The sequence below is a fragment of the Aulonocara sp. 'chitande type north' Nkhata Bay genome, linkage group LG19, assembly GCF_057382095.1.
Source record: "Aulonocara sp. 'chitande type north' Nkhata Bay isolate Kocher_YH1m ecotype deep benthic linkage group LG19, A_spYH_male_GT1.1, whole genome shotgun sequence".
Taxonomy (NCBI): Eukaryota; Metazoa; Chordata; class Actinopteri; order Cichliformes; family Cichlidae; genus Aulonocara; species Aulonocara sp. 'chitande type north' Nkhata Bay.
The window spans coordinates 13,696,257-13,717,552 of record NC_141362.1 but is presented as its reverse complement, the minus strand read 5'-3'; the positions used below and the strand labels follow the sequence as shown (position 1 = coordinate 13,717,552).

The 21,296-nt window shown below is 39.1% G+C and overlaps 2 protein-coding genes across 5 annotated transcripts in view; both read right to left on the bottom strand.

The window, feature by feature from the left end:
* The window catches only part of LOC147306677 (apoptosis-stimulating of p53 protein 1-like), a 56,593-nt gene extending 51,493 nt beyond the window's left edge, over positions 1-5,100 (bottom strand). Inside the window, exon 1 of the mRNA XM_086275647.1 lies at positions 4,634-5,100. Within this exon, the coding sequence (XP_086131773.1) occupies positions 4,634-4,642 (9 nt within the window). The 5' untranslated portion in view covers positions 4,643-5,100. The remainder of the gene's footprint in view (positions 1-4,633) is intronic.
* Positions 5,101-8,488: 3,388 nt separating this feature from the next.
* Positions 8,489-17,247, bottom strand: LOC147306676 (protein tyrosine phosphatase type IVA 2-like). Of its 4 annotated transcripts, none has more exons than XM_086275127.1 (8): positions 17,101-17,247; positions 16,414-16,556; positions 15,069-15,194; positions 12,403-12,993; positions 12,221-12,313; positions 10,622-10,752; positions 9,870-9,944; positions 8,489-9,789 (listed from the first exon to the last, which is right to left on the bottom strand). In XM_086275127.1, exons 4-8 carry the CDS (start codon positions 12,496-12,498, stop codon positions 9,678-9,680), a joined length of 507 nt encoding a protein of 168 aa, XP_086131253.1. In that variant the 5' UTR covers positions 12,499-12,993; positions 15,069-15,194; positions 16,414-16,556; positions 17,101-17,247; the 3' UTR covers positions 8,489-9,677. The 4 variants fall into 4 exon arrangements, with proteins under 4 accessions (XP_086131253.1, XP_086131254.1, XP_086131255.1 ...); XM_086275128.1 differs by having other exon boundaries at positions 16,987-17,120; XM_086275129.1 differs by lacking the exon at positions 17,101-17,247 and adding an exon at positions 16,904-17,028.
* Between the last annotated feature and the right edge of the window lie 4,049 nt (positions 17,248-21,296).

The following is a 21,296-nucleotide window of genomic DNA, read 5'->3' as shown; positions in this document are numbered from 1 at the left end:
CTGTCTATCATACAGTTTATGGTGTCCTTCAGCCACCTGTAGACTTTTTAGACAGGTAGGAAACTATCTGCAGAGGCTATAACCTCTGCAGATAAAACACTTTTGTTGTAAAGTTGGAGATTTTAACCACAGACCAGATAAAAGAAGCTCCATGGAGCATCGTGGTGGGTTTCCTTTGTTCTTTTTAGCCAGAAGTTACCTGATATGGACGAATGGCTGGAGTGTTAATTTATCGACTAACGCAAGCATTCATAAACTGTCTGGGTAACTTAGGTAGAGGATTAATACAATGCTAGGATTTCACTCACTAAAACTGAAGCACACAGATAATTCAATTCAAAAATGATTTTAAAGACACTAACACCATAAAATATAGTGAGAAAGTCCAGTTTTAGGATTCAAAGTAGTGAAGATGAAAACAAGAAATTGCTAATCGGCTCCAGCTGCCTGTCAATGAATGTGGCCACGCCTCTAAGGCAATTATCTAGGTGAAGGAGTGATATTAAGAAGGTGCCTTTATGGATAGGATTAACCTGTCTGTAAAGGCCAAAACCATTTGTGGTACCACCTGTAAATGTGCTTGATATGGGTTAAATATGTAAATTCGGGTGGGGGACTCACTCTGGAGCCAGCCTCAAGTGGCCACTACAGGAACTGCATGTTTTGGCATTTTAACTCAGACTGTTCTTTAGCTCTGGAGGTTGCTGCTTGGTTTCATTGCATCCAAAAATGTTTCCTCTGGTTATTAAAGGTGTGTTGCGCTTAAATGAATAAAGCTTCTGAATAAAAAAAAAGCAAGGAGCATAAACAACAAATAACAAAACAAAAAATTAAAAAACAAAAAACAATCCCAGAGTCACACCAGCCTCCCTACTGCCAGATCTTGGCCTCTGTGTATGTGTGTGTGTGTGTGGGGGGGGGGAGTAGGCCACAGTGACAGCTGAAGGTGATTTGTGTTTCAGCCACCCTACTCTCACTATCCACACCCCCTCACCCACACACCCACAGAACAGTCAGTACCGTCTCTATAGGGACTGTGTGCATTGAGTAAAACATGAGCTACCAGCTCAATGAGAAGCAAAACAATTCTCACACTTGGGGGGCAATACACTGCTGCTGTATTAATAAATCATTTATTTTCATGGACTTTCTTTAGTCTTTCTTTTTCTACAAAGTCTATGCATAACAACTTTTCACAAAATACCACAGTTATTTGACTAAAATAAAGAAATACTCCAAAGCAAAAAGCCACTTGATCCATTTACAAATATTTTCACCAAGCTTAAAATGTTGTTTTTTCCAATCCAGACGTGATGTATTACAGACATTAGCGACGGACAATGCTAAATTTGCTACTGGTAAAAATACACGAATAAAGATAAAATAATATTTAGAGCCTAGAGCATTTCAGGTGTGTCTCTGACACTTAACTTAGATCCAGCAGCACTTAGAGTTAAATTCTAACATAAACGTCCTAAACCAATAGAAATGACTCTGCTCCGTGACGTTTACATGTAACTTCTGTCACCAACATGGCACGCCTACAACATGGCACGCCCCCTCTGTATTTACCATTACATTTTAAGTAAAGACATGTTTTTAAGGGGAAGCTATTGAGCTTTTTCTTATACTCTGTCCTTTCAATTTCATATTATAAGGTAAACAAAAGCGCCAATGGTTACTATGTCAATATATGAGTCTGAATCATGCAAAGCTACTCTAGTAGCAGCATTTGAGCAAAAATATGGCGCTGTAAATGAGTCTTTTAAGGTAAGAGTATAGGTTTTCTGTGCTAAAGCTTTGAATAAAAATTCTGAGGAAGATGCAAAATTTTTCATGAAGTTCAACATAAAATAAAGTAAATGAGAGATTGTACGGCGTTTGTAATATTTCTGTAGCTTCGCTATTCGTGGAAAAAGAAGATACTGACGGCAGTGCTGCCGGCTCTGTACCCAGGAAAATATGTGCCGGCTGCTCAACATTTCAGAAGAAGTTGCCAGATGATATCATGCTCTGTTTTGAATTTGTTGTGTCAGTCTTGTGAGCTGCCCCTGTTTGGAGACACGAGGGCAAAAGAGCTTTAATTGTCAAAACAATACAGTGAACAGTGGCTGGTTTCCAGAACAAGCTAGGAGATGGTGTACTTTGGATCAAAGGTTAGAGAAAGCGCCTGAACCGAGGTGGAGGACTGGAAATTCAGGGTGAGGTCAAAAGTCAAAGTAGCAGGCTTCTATGCCTCTCTTTCTCTGCCTCGCTCTATAGAGTAAACACTTCTGTATATCTTCAGAGTATTGTCTGGAGCTGACAGCAGCCACAAAGAGGTGTAGTGTTTTCTGCCATGTGTCATGTGGGAGAGAGAGAGATAAAGAGAAACGGGAATAGAGGGAGGAAGGACGGAAGGGAAACAGGAATACTAATGTCCACCGATTTCAGGGTTGGTAATTTGAGACTTTTTCTCTAAAAGATGCAGATCAACACAAGCACGAACGCAAACATATATATACATTAACTCTACTGTGTGAATGGAAACATAACATTGGTCGGGACCTTCAGCAAAGTAGATGAAGCAGATGATGCTTTTTATAGACAGTGAATGGAGGTGGCTACTGTCACATCACCCATTAAGTTTGTGAAGTCTCATTTTCAAGCCTCAAGATGGCTGTTTTCGCCATCACTATCTTGGTGTTTTGAAAGCTGATACCAAAAGCAAAGGGTGGATCTCATTGGCTAACGGCTTGTGCCACTGTCGTGATGTTTGAAGTGCAAATATAAATGCAAATGCAAGAAGTGCAACGCTATCAGTGGACCAGAAAAGAGCAGGATGATGAGAAGACTCTAATATTATGCCCCTCGTTAGCATACGCCCTCTGTAAAGCACCTACCCGTTCCAAAATGCACTTTTTTATCTTTTCAGGGATTATATGTTCTAGAACAAAATGTGAAAATGTGTCAAGCTGGTGCTAAACACAGACCCCGCTTCAGGCACCTAACCAAAAACCAGCACAAATGGACCTGGCAGTACAAAAACACTTCAGGCACTCTGCGCTCGACTGCAGATATTTCCTGTGTGTACATACAGAGAACCTCCAGCGTCTGCTGCATAACCCACATTATGATAAGGCTGTTCATAAAGGGTTAATGAGATGTAGTTAATGCTTTATAAATGGTTAAAAGACTTTTGCTTAGACACCAATAGGAAGACACTGATAGGAGGTAATTTGGGACAACTGTGGAAAATCTCAGCACAAAACCAGTGAACCACAGTTTATTTTGTCGTCATGTCCATTTTTCCTCCAAGTCACAGAAACTTGATTCTGTTCATCTGGTTGGAAAGTTTTTAGTGTCAAAAACGTCTTCAATGACTTCCTCAACATCATCTGATGTTGCAACAGTACAGTTGCACCACGATCTCAGTTTCATATTTGTTAATCCTGTCGTGACCATTAATAAATGGCCGTGAGTTCCATTCACAGAGTTGGGAAATGGCTGCAATCACAGCATTGTAAGATAGTGAAAGATGTGCCCTTAGACCCCCTCAGAGATGGGAAGAAAATCTAAAATTACATGAAGTATTGCACTGAGTCACTTTGCAGTCATCTGGCTCAAACAGACTAAATGAAGTCTGGTGTAAAAATGTTTCCCACAATTCCAAACGAATGTTTAAATATTAGGAAAAAAACATGGTGAAAAATATCAGGATACAGTCACATAATCAGCTGTCTTGTTGGTTCTGGCTGATGATTGGCTGTTGTGTGACGTGCACTCACTAAAGTTGAAGGAATGTGAGAAGTGCTGAGCAGTTTAGTTATTTCTTTGTTTCCTTGTCTCTGAATGAAAATTCACCGCTAACATTCCTGGAGATGACATGGGAAGTGCTCAAAGCGTTTCCTAAACTGTGCGTTGGTTTCCAAGTTCGTGCCGCTCTTGAAAATTAAACAGTTAAGTGGAAAACAAGGGTAAAAATTGGACTGTCACAGCACTTTACATGCTGAGCTTCTCATGTATTAGAAAACTACAGTTTTATTGAGTCCAACTATTGAGCCACTTTGTTGCATTGAAATAAAACTTTTTACATAGCTTTATATATTTATTATATATTATATATATTTATTTATATATTTTTTTTATTTTTTATTTTTTTAGCCTTTAACCCACTGAATCTGATTTCTTTTTTTCTATTAGGTATCAATACCTTAATGACCTATTACTGCCTTATTTCAACTATTTTGTTAGAAGTAGTACCGGTATTTAATATTTTGGCAGCTGTGTTACAGGAAATTCCAAACTTTTAGAATAAATAAATTCAATCCCAGCCTATCTTATCTTATCCTTATCCTGCCTATCAGTAGTTGCACTTGCACAAGCAAGTGAAAGCTCAGCATGCATTTATATTGAGGTTTGGCACATTTAAATTAATGCACACAGTACGTTTAAAAAATGTTTAATTAATAAATGAACTGAAACAAACTATACCCTCATCCAGACATAGATTGCAGGAGTGAAATGAGCTTATTTCTAAGGGTCTGACGTGTGTTTGAAGCTGTAGGCTCCAGGCTGCTGCCTCAGCTCGACTCTTCAGTTCAGAAGTTGCATATCCATAAACTCCTGGAACCTTTCATGAATGAAAACTCACCGGTAACATTCCTGCTGCTCGCTGCGATGCTGCACCCGTCCCGCTGGAAAAACAACTTTCTCCTCCTTATTTTCCTCTTCTCTCCCCTCTGCGCGTGCTTTTTCTGCCTTTTACCTTTGCTTCGGGACAGTTTTCCATAAATCCGAGCCCTTTTCCTTTTTTCGTCTCTCCCTGCCAGACATCCAGATGCTTGGGAAACCTAAAACTCCAGCTCCTCTCTACTCCTCAGTCCCTCCCTCTTCCTTCCTTCCTCCCTCTCTCTCTCTCTCTCTCTCTCTCTCCAGGGGGAAATGCAGCTGGATGTTTTTATAAACTTGAATCACCCTTAAAATCTCACTAATTGCATCCTTTGATCAGCTGTGGGCGGTCGTCCGGTTTGGTTTGCGGGGTGAACTGGGTCGCCGTCCTGATCATCCCTCCCATCTGACCCCTGCTCTCCTCCTCCTCTTCCTCCTCTTCTAGTAGTCCTGTAGTAAAAATCGGTGGCTGAACAATCGTTAAAGTAAAGCTTCATATCATTTTGCGTTAATTCATCTGATTTCTGAGTGCGAGCGCCCTCTGTCGGCCTCATGAGCAACAAAAAAAGTTTCACACTACAGAGTGCCTTCTGCCTTGTTCCTGCAAACTCGCCTAACTACGCAGAATATGTGGAGGTATATTCACGGTGACTCGGACTTTTCAGTGCCTGTATTTCCACTGAACGTACAGTGCTGAATGAAGCACTGTGGTACTTAAAAGTACTCACATTAAACCGTAAAATACTGTTATAGCTGGTTTAGCTGAGCTTTAACTTGAACTGAAGTAAAAATACTTCTCAAAGCCAGTGTCATCATTATAAGAAACGCTTGTTTGGGAAGGTATTGTAAAGTATTTTCTAACTTTAATTTTAGTGATCACCAGAACATTAAAACTGCATGTAAAGAACCACCAGTCAAATTAAATTTTTTGTTTTAAGCTTAGGTATTCTAGGTTTCTGCCATAAAATAAGCCTTTAAAAGGTTTATCTCTTTCTTACAATGTCTCTGCTTTATTAGTCAAAACAAAATTATTTACTTCTTCATGTTTACGCTATAAAATGTGTGATGGGCTCAACACTTCAAAGTTGAGTCTGAGATGGAACTATACGAGTAAATTTGCAGATATATGTACTATGGCATATAGCGTAGTTTTCTAGCTGAGAGCAGAAATATGGCAGAAACCTGGATTTAAAATGAACCAATCAGGATTCAGTTGACATGTAGACCCAGAAACCATGCCTGTCTGACAGAAAGTGATGTAGGCTTCAGATCTTTTGGCCTTTTATTTAATTTCTTCTCTCTGATTTCATCTTAATCTGATTTTCAACCATTAAAAGAACTTCTGGCTCCATTTCTTTTTCTGCTCTTGCGGCTGATGAATCGCTTGTGTTTTCTTTCATCTTCACAGTAGGTGTGCATCAAGATATGCCTGCCACCTGAAGAGTGTTCTAGCTTGGTTGCTCTGAAAAGGGTTATTTATTGATTTTTCAGTCATGGAAAGGATCCTGCGATCATCCACTAGAGCCATCTTCTGTGCACATGTAGCCACTTTTAGTCAAACCGCTGACTTGGTGGCTCTTGTTGCTGCAGCCCAACGATGGCTGGTTTCACATTTCTCCTTTGATCACACTTTGGTGTCGGTTCAACATCAAAATACCAGATGCCCCGCTTGGAAGAGAAGCCAGACTGTTTAATTAATTAATGTAAGAAATAACATGTCCATTATACACCTCGGGAGTCAGTTTTCCTGGTCCTTTGAAAGAGAGTACATGGATACAGAATAAAGAGTCTCAATTGCTAAGTCTGAAAGCTGAGATTCTTTAAGCTCATTCTGCAGACCTAACCAAAAAAAATAAAAATATTTAGGTAAACAGTTTTACAGCATCAATTAAAATATTGAATAAACTTTACAGTTTTGCAAAATTGTAATTTTTTATAACAGCAGAATTGTTGGGCAAGATATTTTTTTTCAATCCAAGATCCGTCTTAAATTTCCCATCCCCTTTCAAAATTAAACGGGAAGAAGGAAAAACGACGACATAGGACGCCGTGGACTCGCACACAGAGTTTATATAGCTTACACTGAGCTTAGAGATGCTCAGCTGCCATAAATTCAGCAGATTATCACAGAGCTGTCCTCTGCTGCCAAGGACGATTTGTCTGCCCGTGTATGTATTTATGTCCTCAATGAGCCATGATGCTCATTTTAAAGTCATAAACGACTAAATTACTGCCCTAAGTTCATTGAAATGCTTCCTCTGACACGCTGTAGGCCTTTATCAACTAAAACCTGTTATTACTGTGATGTGGTCAATCACTTGTAAACAGAAATTACCTTCATGTTCAAAGCTTTAAATGCATTTGAAGGTTTACAAAGTGCAGCTTGTGGTTTTTCTTTTAAATCTCAGTGAAAATTACTTAATTATTTTTATTTATTTATGTTTTTTAAATCCTGTCTGGCAGCTTTTGCAATCAGAATTATGATCTGAGCCAAACATATTTTGCTTTTCCAAGATTAGCTCTATAAATTCTCTATAGGCTCCTCTTGTACCACATTATATGTGGTACACAGTATGACAATGTCTAAGCTAGGACAGGCAGAGTGTGTGCGTGTGTGTGAGAGACAGAAAGAGACAGAGTGTGAGTGTGTATTTGTTATGAAACATACTTGGGAATGAAGGTGGGAAGCTGTAATAGCGTCCCCCAGGAGCCAGAGGCAGGAAGAGATGGGTCCGGGAGAACTGGGCCATCCGCAGCCCCCAAGAGTACTAAAGACGCAAGGCCACACGTCTCTGCGCGCTCATCCCATCAGGAGGAGGGAGGTCCCAGATGGGGCGCCCACACCAAGGAGTGGTAGTCCCAGAGGAGACAGGCAGTCAACCCTGGTAAAGGCCGCCCACCCCGGTGCGAGCAGAGGGTCCCAGCGCTCCAGGCACACGAGAACCACCACAGCTCCAGTGTTCAAATTGTAGGATCCATGCTTTCATGTTGTTTAAGACAAACAACATGAAAGCATGGATCCCTCCCACGTCCCACTTTATGAGCACACTTGAGAGTGTTCATACCAACTGAGTACAGAGCCATTAGAGTACAGTTCTTAAGACTGTACTCTAATGGCTCCCACTGTCACCAAATCTCAGTCCCACAGAGCATATTTGGAGCATGAAGAATTGAGGCAGTCCTGAAGGTCAAAGTCCCAGTAGTCACTAGTAAACTGTACCTAATAAATCGGCCCTCACGGTTGGTGGATTATTATCAATCAGCTGCAGCTCGTCAGTTCAAGGTCAGTTCCTGTGCATGTTTTTCTTTTTGTAGGTCAGTCAATAAAACCAATCAACCTTCAGCCATCCACAGGGTCCACGTGATGCTGCGATTCCACTCAGACAAGCACCACCACAGCCGAAGGCCGGCTCGCTTTGTGCAATGGCGAGTTCACAGAAATCAGGCATGGGTAACAGTCCAACCGCTGAGCTGATGCGGAAGATGGCCAGAGCTTTGTGAGGATAAATTATTAATACGTCTGAAATTTTTAAACCCGTACAATGCAGGGATTTTCTGCATATCATTTTGATCAAGGGTTTATTTAATTAAACTTAAATATATTTGTGCCAAAAACAAACAAAAAAAATACGTGTGGCTGAAATGATCAGGACCACAGCATCCCCCCGGATAATTTGGTCTGATTACAGTTTCCTTTATGTGGCTATCACTCTAAATATTTGTCAAATTTATCAATTGATACCAAAGACAATTTAAAAAATGTATTTTCTTAAGTCACAATAACACTGGGACTGCCAAAATTGCCTCATTTTGCATCAAAACATACAAAAACCAACAGTTAAGATTACTAAACACTTTAATTTTCCAAGACTAAGATTTTTTTTCCCCCATCCATCAGACAAACATCTCACAAAGAAACAATAAATAACAGATACAAACAGATACAGGGTACAGGAAGGAACAAATAAAATAAAATCTATAAGAAAATAATGGCACAAAGACCAGATACATCTTACAAACACTGACCGAAGAGCTAAGTGGAGCCAGAGATGGATGAGAACTATGGCCAGTAATGTTGCAGTGGCAGCCACTGTGGCTCCACAGTGCCGTTACATGGTTGTTGCAACAGGAACACATAAAGTATTTGGGAGATTATCCTGTTGATCAGAGAGATGAGAAGAACTTTGGCTCTAAAATCATCTGAATGATTGTGTTGCTAACTTATCCCCTAACGTCTAATAGTGAACATTAATGCGTCTGAATGGACCCGAGAGTGGATCTCAGATTTTCATCGAGCAGATTATCCACGCTTTAGTGTTAGCGGGTAGATTAATACCCCATACTGTTTACTGGCCCACAAACGTGTATGATGCAGTGGAAGAAATGTGAATATTTGGACGATTTTAATTATGTTCTTAATGCTTGTCAGTTACTAGGATAATCTACCAAAGCCTTTACATGTTCCTTTGTTAACAACTGTTCTTCCACATGTTAGTCCACTTCCATGGAGGTCAGCGCCAAATATTTATAGCCAACACAAGTTTATTCTACAGAAGCTTATGACTGATTTGGGACATAAAAGGAAAGTAGATAATCTAACATTTGCATCACACTGAGAACACATGTCATCATATGTTTTCATCTTAAATATTGTGTGTTTTCAAACTGAATTCTTCTGGCATTCTGGTTGCAGGACATTGATTTGATCAGTGAGCACAGACTCATAAATAAATCACTCTCAGTCACTGTGTGGATTGATGTGCAATAAACCAACAAGCCTCTATTTATTCAGCATTTAGCTTAGAGCAAATATCAAGCTGCAGACTATAGAACACTGTCAAACACACTGCCAGCTGCATTATTCATCACATCTTATTGGGGTTTTTTATTTTTACATTACAGACAAACAAGCTTTTAAATCTCTGTTTAAGTATTTGTGGGTTTTTGCTACATGTTCAGGGGAGGTTTGAAACCAAAGAAACGGAAATAAAAACTTTAAAACCTCCACTTTCTTTTTGCAAAGAGTCCTACTGTACACAGCAGCTTTGCCCGTTGGCATCTTTGGAGCGCAGACACAGTTTAGGCTTGTAGTTCTCCAGGTAATGCAGCTGCTTGGCATTTAAAGCTCCACGGCGCTTCCTGGCAAAATGGAGGAGACATTAGGCTCAGTTTCCGAAATACAATGCAAGAAAAGGAGGAGCAGCAGAATCAAAGCTTACTGTCTTATTAGGTGCACCGCATCCTCGTATTCCATCCCACATTCAATTAGAGCCAGAGCCACCAACACGGGCGCTCTGAGGACAAACAAGAGGAAGCCTTAGTTAAACTTTAACCCCTGTATGTGACTGGTGGTAGACTATAACAGGTGACTCAGTTGCATTTGTTGGGGGTGATATTTTCCTAGTTTAATCATTTGCCTCCAAGAGAATTCAACTCAGTAACTTTTAAGAGCCTACACTTGTAGCCTTCGCAGCTAAGACAACTACTGACGGACAATTTGGAGCTTTGAGTCACCAAGGGCAGCCTGCAGCTAAAAAACACTGCCATATATTTAGGCTCCAACTTACACACAAGTACAAGCCAGCCAGTTGTAAAGGTTTCCAGAGCTCTGATTTATTTGACACCTGTATGACTTGGCAGGTTTTTTGTGGGAAATAACTGAAACTACCACAGCGAGAGCAAAATGAATGCTTTTGTCAGCTGTCACTTTATTGCAGTCATCCTTAAAGTGTGTTAAACTGACTGTTTATATTATGCTCATTACCAAAATAGGAACTACTATCTTGAAGTGTGAGCACAGTGGCTGCTGTCTGTTTAAGGCTTAGAAGTAGGAAAGATCAAGCAGACACACACTAACCAAACAAAACCTGAAGAGTAAACGCAGCTGAAAACACGCACAACACATTGTGCTGTATATAAAATTATTGTGTACTAAACATCAGAATAAATCACGTGTCAGCTTCATACTGACCGTCCCAATCCAGCTACACAGTGCACAGCCACACAGGAGCCAGGCTCGTCTCGAAACTTTGTCTGCAGAAGGCTCAGCCAATCATCGACCACCTGGTCTGGGGGGGCGGATCCATCATCAAATGGCCAATCCTAAAAAAGAGTAAAGCATTAACTTGAGCTCAGTTTTACTGCAGACCAGTCAGCGTTCATAGGTTTTTAAAATACCTCTAAATTATTTTAGTGACCATCCTTAATGCACGAGACGTTTCTATAATTATAGTTCTATAGTGTATGTGAGGATAATGTGCTGTGTCTGAAAACAAAGCTGCTTTAGCTACTAAAATGACCAAGTGGGGTTTTTTGTATTGGATTCATTTACACAGAAATGATTTTTCTCTTTAAAAAATAATTTGTGTTTAAATATTCTATCTAAATTGTTTATCATTATTTATTACAGATATTCCAAAATGTTATGCTATTAGTTATGTTTTTTAAAAACATTCTGAAACTGTGTTCAGCACAAGACTTTAAGTATTTGGGTAACTGAACTGCAAACATTGTACAAATATACCTGAAATCATCAGGTATGTCTTGGGTCTTGTAAGCGAGATATAACACATTGATTTTCTTGTGCTTTAAAGACCCAACTAAGAATGAGCTTTGCAAACCAGCTAAAGCTGTAAACGCTGTGATGTAAGACTAAAGTAAACTAACATAAACAGGGTCTGAAAAGTGAAGCCAAGGTAGAAGAGCCTAACACTTTCATTCTTTGTTGTATGGCCAGAAGGGGCCAGTAGATGCTGGAGAATTTAAAAAAAAAAAAAAAAAAAAGAGACTGAACTCACTGACACCTCAATAAAAACCTTCCTGATGAGTTTATGCCCTCGGTCACACATTTTACATCATACTGAACAGAACATTATACCAACTTAGGAAACTGTAATATTTTTTAAAGCTGTTGAGCACGGCTACATCCATCTTTGCACAATCTGCAGTTTGTACGTCTGCTCTGGCTGCTTAGGTGTCAAAGAACAGGTTCTTTAGGATATCTTTCAGTACTGGTCTAGCCACATTTCACCAGAAAACATCAGGATGCAGTGATGAGAAGTGGGACATTATAATAAAATCAAAGTCTATAATATTAAAAAATATATATATAAACCCACACCTTTCCATAACTCTCTTCACACCAGTACATGTAAAAAACCATTAAAAGCTGTAGAAAAATAGACTGAAAAACTCGTAATCTGCTGGGATAGACTCCAACTCAACTATGACCTGAACCAGATAAGAGGGAGAACAGATTCATGGATTCACAGAAAATATCACAGCAGGACAGTGAAATGCATAACTCATTCACCTGAAGGTTAATTTTCTTCTTTCAGCTCATTAATCCTTTAACTACCCTGCAGATCATGTTCTTACTCCTCCCTTTGTGGTTGACGTTCACTCTATTGTTTGATTTAGGTTCTGTGTGTTTTTAGACTTTGGTACTGGAAGCTGGCGTAATCCATTAATGACAGTAGCTGCATTAAACTCAACGTGTGACTCTCTCTTCACAAACTGCTCTTGTGATTATTTACAGCCGCCTAAGTACTGTTTGCTACGCATCACCTACCAGAACCTGGATGCCTTCTTGTTCCACCGGTGTCTTGTCATACGTGGCAGCGCACACTCGCACTAAGGTATTTACTCCGAATGCTTTCAGATCCTACACATCAAATCACACATTTTAACACAACACCCTGCTTCTGTGTCTTCCAAAGGAGAAAATGTGCAGAGATCTTAAACACGTGTTACCTCTATAAACCGTCCGAGTTGTGCATTGGTGGGATTGTGCGTGATGAGGAATCTCAGACAGTCATAGGAGATCTCCACTGGAGCCGGCCGGTTCATTTTTATACCCAGAGAAGCTTATTAATAAAGAATAAAAGTCTGGAAAGTACTGTGCTTCAAAGAGTGGAGTAACAGAGTCTGAGGAAAAACCCTTCTGAGTGTTAAAAACAAAATGCAAACAAACAAACAAACAAAATCTTCCCACTTAAAGAAAAACAATTGTGTTTTTTAGTGAATGTTACTAAATCAATCTCACGAAAATACAAAATTTTGGTCGAGAAATAGAAAAGTAAATTGCCTTGGCAATAAAGTAAAAGTAAAATTGGCTTGGCAAGAGTTAAACTCTTTTTCTTTCAACTCTATTAGCCCATTCAGAGAAGACTTGTACAAATCACAGCAGAAGAAGAAGAGGAGGAGGAGAGGAAAAGCTGGAAAGAAGAAGAGCAGAGAGGAAACTCCCAGGCTGAAACCAATGCTTGCCCCTCTCTCCGAGACAGCTCACAGACTGCAGGGTGGCTCTTCTTCATAAGGGTTGAACGGGATGGCAGTAGGGACCTATGAGGACAGGAAGGGTCGGCCATTTTAGGTCACTTTAAAACAAAAAAGCTTTGCTGTGACTTTTTATTTACTGGTAAACTTTAAATGTAATTCTCATCTAAATAAGATGTATATATATATATATATATATATATATATATATATATATATATATATATATATATATATATATATATATATATATATATATATATATATATTCTGCTTTACTGTGATGAAATGGTTTTTAAAGTCTCTATAAATTCAAGTTTTTATGTGTCTACTAGTGAATTTTCTGTGATATCAGGACTTTTGAGACAAACAGAGATGGTAAATGGCCTGTATTTGTATAGCGCTTTGCTAGTCCCTAAGGACCCCAGTCATCCACTAGAGGTGGGAATCACCATACATCCCACGATACGATATTATTGCAATTTCTTAAAATATTTTGCGATATTCAGATTCTGTACATAAAGGTAAACTTTATCAATATTCATTTTATCTAATATCAAAGTCTCACACTCAGTCTTTCTCTCATTTCAGTTTTATTGTTGACAAACTGAACGGTTTGTATTACAGTCTAGTCCAACTTAACTGAATGCAACCATCTGGTACAATTATAGCTATTCTGAACTATGCAATTTATGATAACTATGCAGCCCATTCAGCAACTGAAGAATTTGAAAGTAAATTAAAACAAAATATAATTTTACATTAAATAAAAAGTTTTAAACTTAATTAAAATAAAACATGTCTTAAATTAAAAGAAGTAAACTGTCATGTTTATTGCTGCCAAAAAACAAGTTAAACACATTTGGACAGTCAAGCAATGTCAGGATTCTTGCTCAGAAAAAGGATCAACATGCTCTGAAGTCAGAGTTCCAGTCTACAAAAACTTTTTTTGTAACAAAATATCGATTTCTGCTGTCCCTGTATCGATACATTATTAGCAAACAAAATATCACGATACTACACAGTATCGATTTTTTCCCCCACCCCTATCATCCACCCATTCACACACACATTCACACACTGGTGATGGCAAGCTACATTGTAGCCACAGCCACCCTGGGGCGCAGTGACAGACTGCCGGACACTGGCGCCACCGGGCCCTCTGACCACCACCAGTAGGCAACGGGTGAAGTGTCTTGCCCAAGGACACAACGACCGAGACTGTCCAAGCCGGGGCTCGAACCGGCAACCTTCCGATTACAAGGCAAATTCCCAACTCTTGAGCCACGATCGCCCCATTTGGAAACAAACAGAGATGGTAATCTCTGCAGTGCAATCCCAGCCATGTTACTGCAAATACTGAACTGCCAGCTGATGGAACGCGTCCGTATCGCTCATTGAAGGAATTTGCGACTGTTATCTGAATCAACGCACTGATTGGATTCCTACATCAGCTGATGGGACTGTGGCTGTGGTAAACGGATGTGGATAGTTAGCTTGACTGTCCTGTTCACATTTTACTGGACATGCAGCTGAACACTCAAAGTCGTTTCAGCTCCACTGCCACACAGACGGATACAGAAAATCTTTACCACCTCATCATTTATAGTTAAGCTCCTTATTGTAACATAAACAGGTTATTCATTGTATCCTGTTTAACTGAGCCCCTTTTTGAGTGACATTTTTTTACCTTTCTGAACTGTTTTACTGTGTGATAATTATGTATTTTATTGACATTGAACCAAGTTATTTTTCATGCTCTGGCTGCATAACAGCTTTTTTTTTAAAAATTGGGACATCGAGTTCAGGAAGGGATTGCGTATGAATTCATGCTGTGCATGCAGCTGATTCCCTTTCACCTTCAGGAGAAACTTACTGGTTTTAAAAAATAAGCATTCCTTAAATCATGGTTAGTAGTCATTTTTATAAAGAATTTGCATGACGATCTTCACACAGTGAACTCTAAGACTGAAGTGAAGACTTTAAGCTTTAATATGGTACGATTAACAAAAGTACAAAAATGGAGCCATGGGTGCCAGGCAGTAGAAGTAAAGCTTTTGATGCTGTAGAGATAACACATCAAGGACTAGACTTTATCCTCAAAGTTTCAAATGAAGGCACCGCCTGCCTTTATCACTCACCTGTGTGCGTGAATGGCAGTGAGTGTGCCTAGCTGACGTCTCCTTTTCACTTGTCCACAATAAGCAGCAGGTGCTGGGCTTGGCAAAACTCCCCTCCAAGCCTCGCCAACGCCATACATGTGCAGCCTGAGAGCGAGACATGAAGAAGAGATGAAGTCATGAGACCAGAGTGCACAACATTTTCACCCTTTGTCCTCCTGTAACCATTTAATGGTTTATAAAAGTGAACACAAAAAACACGTGGCTCATAAAAGAATAAAGTGATACATAGACTCATCCCTACTAAAACCCAGCAAAGATACGAGACAGAGGAGCAACTGAAAAAAAACAAAGAGAGAACACACAACCATGCAAACACTAGAGTGAAATCTGCGATCTCGGTCTTGAGTGTTTTTACAGTTTGGCATTTCCTTAGTGCATCAAGATATTCTTGCTGTGTTTTACAAGTTTTACAAGCAGATGGATAAACCCCGAGCCCACCGAGTTCACGTAGCATCTCCTATTCAGCTTGGTTATGTTTTGAACTTTTTGCAAACTCTATTCCAGTATATCTGAGAATTTAACTACCAAATATAGTAAAATATATCAATTCATTTGTGTGAAAACCTTAGAGAATTTAGTTGTGCTCCTGTAGAGAAAAGTCTAGAACTAAGGCACTTTTGGGAGTTTTCCTTCAACCTCATAAAAGTACAGAAAAAAAATGTAGCTTCCTTTTCTATTTAGAAGGCTGGGAAAGAAAATACAGGATATTTATCCTTCATATGATCAAGTAGACTGATAGGTGAACTGCCACTGTGAATACTGAAGGATTATAGACAGAGCTGTAGTCTTAACATAGTCATAACAATCTTAATGACATAAATAAAGCTTATTGACTACCTAATAAAGCTAATAAAGCTACCTGTGCATGATAGCTGATATCTGGATAATAGTTTGGGATGACAAATAATGATATATGAAATACTCAGTGGTGTAGCTGTCTTGGTCTGACCTTCCTACCTGACCCAAAATCTCATGGTACATCTGTGTTACTCTTACAGAGAACAAATGATTCAGCCTGTAAAACCGCAAACCTAAAACACAGACGTGTATCTAATATTAGCCTAACCAAGTTGTTTATTCTGTTTACCTCTGTCAGAGATCATTCTGACGTTCATGTCAGAGATACCAGCACACGAACAGAGACAAACAGGTTACCAGCTGGATGCGCTAATCTCCCGTCCTTACCTTCTCCAAGCTGCCCACATAATGTTTCTAGCCGGCCCTAAACTTATCCCAGATGTAATTTATCTGGAAATATGGTTACCCGAGTCCAACACGAACTGCGGCGTGGTGATATACTCACCGTGATGAGAGCTGAGGAGATGGTTCATTGAGCGGACACAGGAAAATGTGACGGCTCCGGGATGTAGACACACCATTGATGATGATGCTGCTGCTGTTTTTCTGGGTCCTGGCTGACTAACGGCCCGTTAGCTTAGTGCTAACCTGCAGCGAATAAGAAGAAAACACGTCGATATTTATCGATGACTTCAGCTGCTGCGTTTTAGCTTATATGTTGATATTCCAATAACCAAACGCAATATGACTTTTAAAAAAAAAACGAAAAATAAACCGGGAAGCATGACACTTAACTAGGTTAATCACTTAAATACCTGTACGAGAGCATCCATGTTTAAAATTAATCTACACGGCAGTTACAGTTAAATTACCGAGAAGCCAGCTGGCTTTTTTGTTTTTTTAAGGCACACATAGAGCGATTATGACACACGCAGATTAAGAGAAAATGTCAGCATATTATTTACAAACTGTCTTACTGGACTAAACAACAGCACCTTCTGTCATTAAATGCTCCGCAAGACAGGTCAGTTAGAAACCAGGTCAACAAGCAGAATAAAAAGCAGGCTAAAACGCTCACCGGCTTTCAATAACAGCGAGTACAGTGACCTTGCTAGCAAACGAAACATTAGCCGGACAATAGCGACGGCTATAGCGTAGATTTGAAACGCCCAGCGTGAACAAAAGCACTTACAAAACGAAGCAGTTTCACAAAATATCCAGAAGCTTCTAATAATGGACGAGAGCCTGCGAGGGAGACATGTTGCAAAAAAACGTCAAGTTAGCAACGTAGGACATGATGACTACCGGTCACCGTCTTTCCAAAATAAAACTGCTGAAGACCCATGTTCCGGTTTAAAAAAATGAAAAGAAAGACCATTATTCGCAAACTCAATGACACTATGTTGTTTTATATGAGTTTTGCTTAATTTAATGATAATCACTTACTCAAAACTGAACAGCACCTGTTGTGTTTGAAGAAATGTTCTCATTTCCAATTTGACCACCTTGTGAATTAGGAAAAAATGTGTTGTATCTGATGTATCTTGAAATTTAGAAATAGTCAATAAGTCAACAATTTGAAAGAACTCAAAATTTCAACTTCCCTCTCTCTGCAATTTTTTTTATTAATTCATTTAATTGTTAGAAACAAGTTTCCATTTTCTCGTCCTCCTTTACCTTTGGATATTTATCCATAAGAAACACAAACTCAATTACATTACAGACCATTAATTACAGACCATTATAATGGCTAACTGGTTTGATTTTATTTGACGACTTGCTCTTTTTGCATATTTAATTTAAGTTTCCTCCTGTGCAGAGCAACACAGTACAAATATATAGGAGTTAGCTCATGGCTTAGATGAACAAATTGTAGCTTTAATATCCCACATAACCAAATGTAGATTGTTTAATATTTATTTCTTCAGTATGTTTTCCTATGCTTATCATCTACAAAGGGATGATCATGTATTACAGACTAAATCTACCCACTGATACAAAAAAGTAACCTGAGCCTGAACAGCTGAGGTATGTCAACTTTTAAAAGCCAAAGGATAAGTGAATGTTTTTTGTTTTGGTGTTTTGTTTTTTTGGTGTATTTTGTCACATAGGCCATCAACAGTCACCTCGAGTCGCTTTATATTGTAGGGGAAAGACTAGGGATGTAGCTAGCAATTATTTTAGTGAACGATGAATCGATAGATTATTCCATCAATTCACTGAGTAATCCAACAAGAAATATTTTTGTCTTATTAATGAGCAATCATAAACATTCAAAGGAGAAAAAACACAGGTCTTTCAAAATGAACTGCTCGTTGTTTTCCATTTTAGAAATTGCAATGTTTTCACGTTTAACTACATATAACATCTGTCAAAAAAACACAAAAAACAACTAAACCCCTTTGATTGTATGTACATGTCATAATAAATTAGATTTTTTTTAAAATAAAACATTTTCTTAAATTGTAAAATGTATAAATAATCTCAAGCACAGTCAAAAGTCACAAATAAAATAAGATATATATGCAAACTAAACTAAGGCATAGAAATGCACCTTTACTCTGTCTTCTTGGAAGGCTTTCTGACTTTAATAGGAAGCAAGTGCTGCTGAAAACAGATGCTATGTTAGTGTAGATATTAATAATAATTCAGTGTCCAACCTAACAACCATCAGGTCAGTGGACCAGAGTTTAATAGCCCATTTATATTTTTATTGGCTTGTGGAAAAAATCTTATTTCTATATTTTTAAATATTAATGGATTTTAATTAACACAATATTTGATATTATTTCACTTACAGTGTTAAAAATCTTACAAAAGCCTTGAAATTAATAAGGTCTAGGACACCCAATGCCCCCCTTTATACTCACCCCTGTTTGCTGCATATAAAACAGGACGGCTATTGTCAGCATTCAGCACGCTGTATGAATAACATTTCATCTGCATATTTTAATACAACTTCTGGACTCTTACTGCAGATTTTGACTGTGTAAAACAAACGGAGCAGCGGTGGATGGAGCAGCTACAGCGTTTGCTTTTGGTCGTGTCAGTTTGTTGATCAGGTGCTTTGACAAAGGACTCCACTAGCCTTTTCCCAGTAAAGGTTTTAATGGTGATCACAGGAACAGCTGCTGTTTTTTTCACTCTACCTGAGCTCACTGTCTCAGTAACAGCTCCGCCTCTTTGCTCTTCGCGGTGTGTAAACAGACTCCAGCTCCACGTTAAACTGTGCCAGCGTCATCATTTCTACTGCTGTGTTGTTATCAGTGTGTGTGGGCTCAATATGGTCAGACTTATTATTCACTGATAATAAATACGTGTCTATTGCAGGTCTGTTTTTAGTGGGTGTGCGTGGGAATGTGGGGGAAGATGCTACAATAATACAGAGAGAATTTCAACAATCAGATGACCACTCTGAGCAAGTACTTCACCATCGTCATCATCATCATCATATGTCCCTTTCTATAGATTTTGACTCCTTAGGGTATGTCTATGGTCTCCAATAGATGCTGAAAAGTTGTCATAAATCACCATTCTCCATATCTGCGGGGCATCTAGCCCTAACAGTCAGATGACTTAACAGTGGGATTATAAAACTGAAACAGATGATTTTTGTCCTTAGGACTATTGTTGGATAACAGACTCACATTTGCCAAGAAAACTGAAGGTAAAAAGTGGATTTTTGTTCAGAAGCAAATCCTGCTTTTCTTCTGTTAGTGATACTGTATGCATGCATGCTTCTCCCTCCATCCATCCATACTTTTCCATTCACATTCATTCAATTTTAACTTAGTTCAGGTAAATTGGTACTTTATATTGTAAGGCTAAAAACCAGATCACAGAGCAATCAAACGTCCCCATTTGGCGATGCTGGGAAGGAAGACCTTTCTAAGAAGAAATGACCTTCAGTAGAACCATGCTCAGGGAGGTGCAGCCATCTGCGTCAACTGACTGGGTGGTCAGGAGAAAGAAAGAAGGAAAGAGTTAATGGCAGGTAGGCTATGAACACAACGAGGACAAAACTCAACCGACAGAGTGATGGCATGCAGTAGTAGCATATAAGTACATCAGGAAAAGAGAGGAAGAGAAAGGCTCAGTGCATCATTGGAAGCCGCCCCAGTCCCCAACCCCCAGGGTTGGTTCAGACTCACCTGATCAGCCCTAATTATAAGCTTAGAAAGTCTGAAGGCTCTGCCTTTTAGATATAAGCCAGTAGTCTCAGACCAAAATGCTCTATTAAGATAATTTTGTACTATGTGGTCTTTGACAAATGATAGGGCTTGAGTGTTTAAGACTGTGTATGTATGGACTTAAATTCACGTCTGGATTTAACTGGAATACAGTTCATTATAATACATGAGTGTTACCATGATCTTACTGTGAATTCTTCCTACATGATCCAGAGTTGAGCAGCCAAACTTGCCAAACAGGTAAATTTTGCAGGTCTCAGGTCTCTGGGGGTTCTTATCTGTATTATGAAATCATTGTTGCATAACAATCACTGACAATAGGCTAAAATTACCCAGCCTTAGCATGTCTGCACCTGTAACACCTTACAAAAGCGTCCATCCATTCAGCTGACATGGGGCAAAAGGCAGGGTACACCGTGGACAGATCACCAATCTGACACTGGGCTAACACATAGAAACAAACAAGCATTCACATCTATGACCAGTTCAGAATAGCCCAATAACTTAACCCAAAGCAGGCCTTTGGACTATGGGAGGAAGCTGGACTGCAAGTTGAAAACCCCCAGACTGGATTCAAACCTGGGACCTCCTTGCTGTGAAGCATTGGTGCCACCTCACCCCCCCCTTTGCATCGAAACATCACATTATTTTAATTTCACAACAACAACATCAAATTTATATGATTTTATGCCACCTATGCTATCATGAAGCCTTCCACCTATCAACTGGCCTGCAGAAAACCAGTATTCAGACAAAACCATAAATAAACATGTGATCATGCACACAGTTTTTTTTTTTACCTTTAAAATAACTTATTAGAGAAAAACATGTATTTTAACTTCCTCTGTTAAAAAAAACAACATTTTTTCCCCAAACCTAAATGTCCTGCTATTTGTTTTGTATGCAGGTTATTTCATATAAAATCTGTCAAATTGGAAAAAGGTTTCGACTCAATCCCCTCAGAATCGATTTCACTCTGGTAATCTCAGCATAAGTAATACAATATACTATTTTTCCAAAATACAGTACCTACACAGGGTTGCACTAAAATTTGGGACCTTTTTCAAGAAGCGTACCTTTTCCAGCCCTCACAATGTCTTAAATAAAGAGGATATCCACATGGAAATTTCAGGGCTGAAAAACAGATTTTTGTTCTGTTCTGAGAAAATTTATTTTACCCTTAGTCCAAATCTTTGTT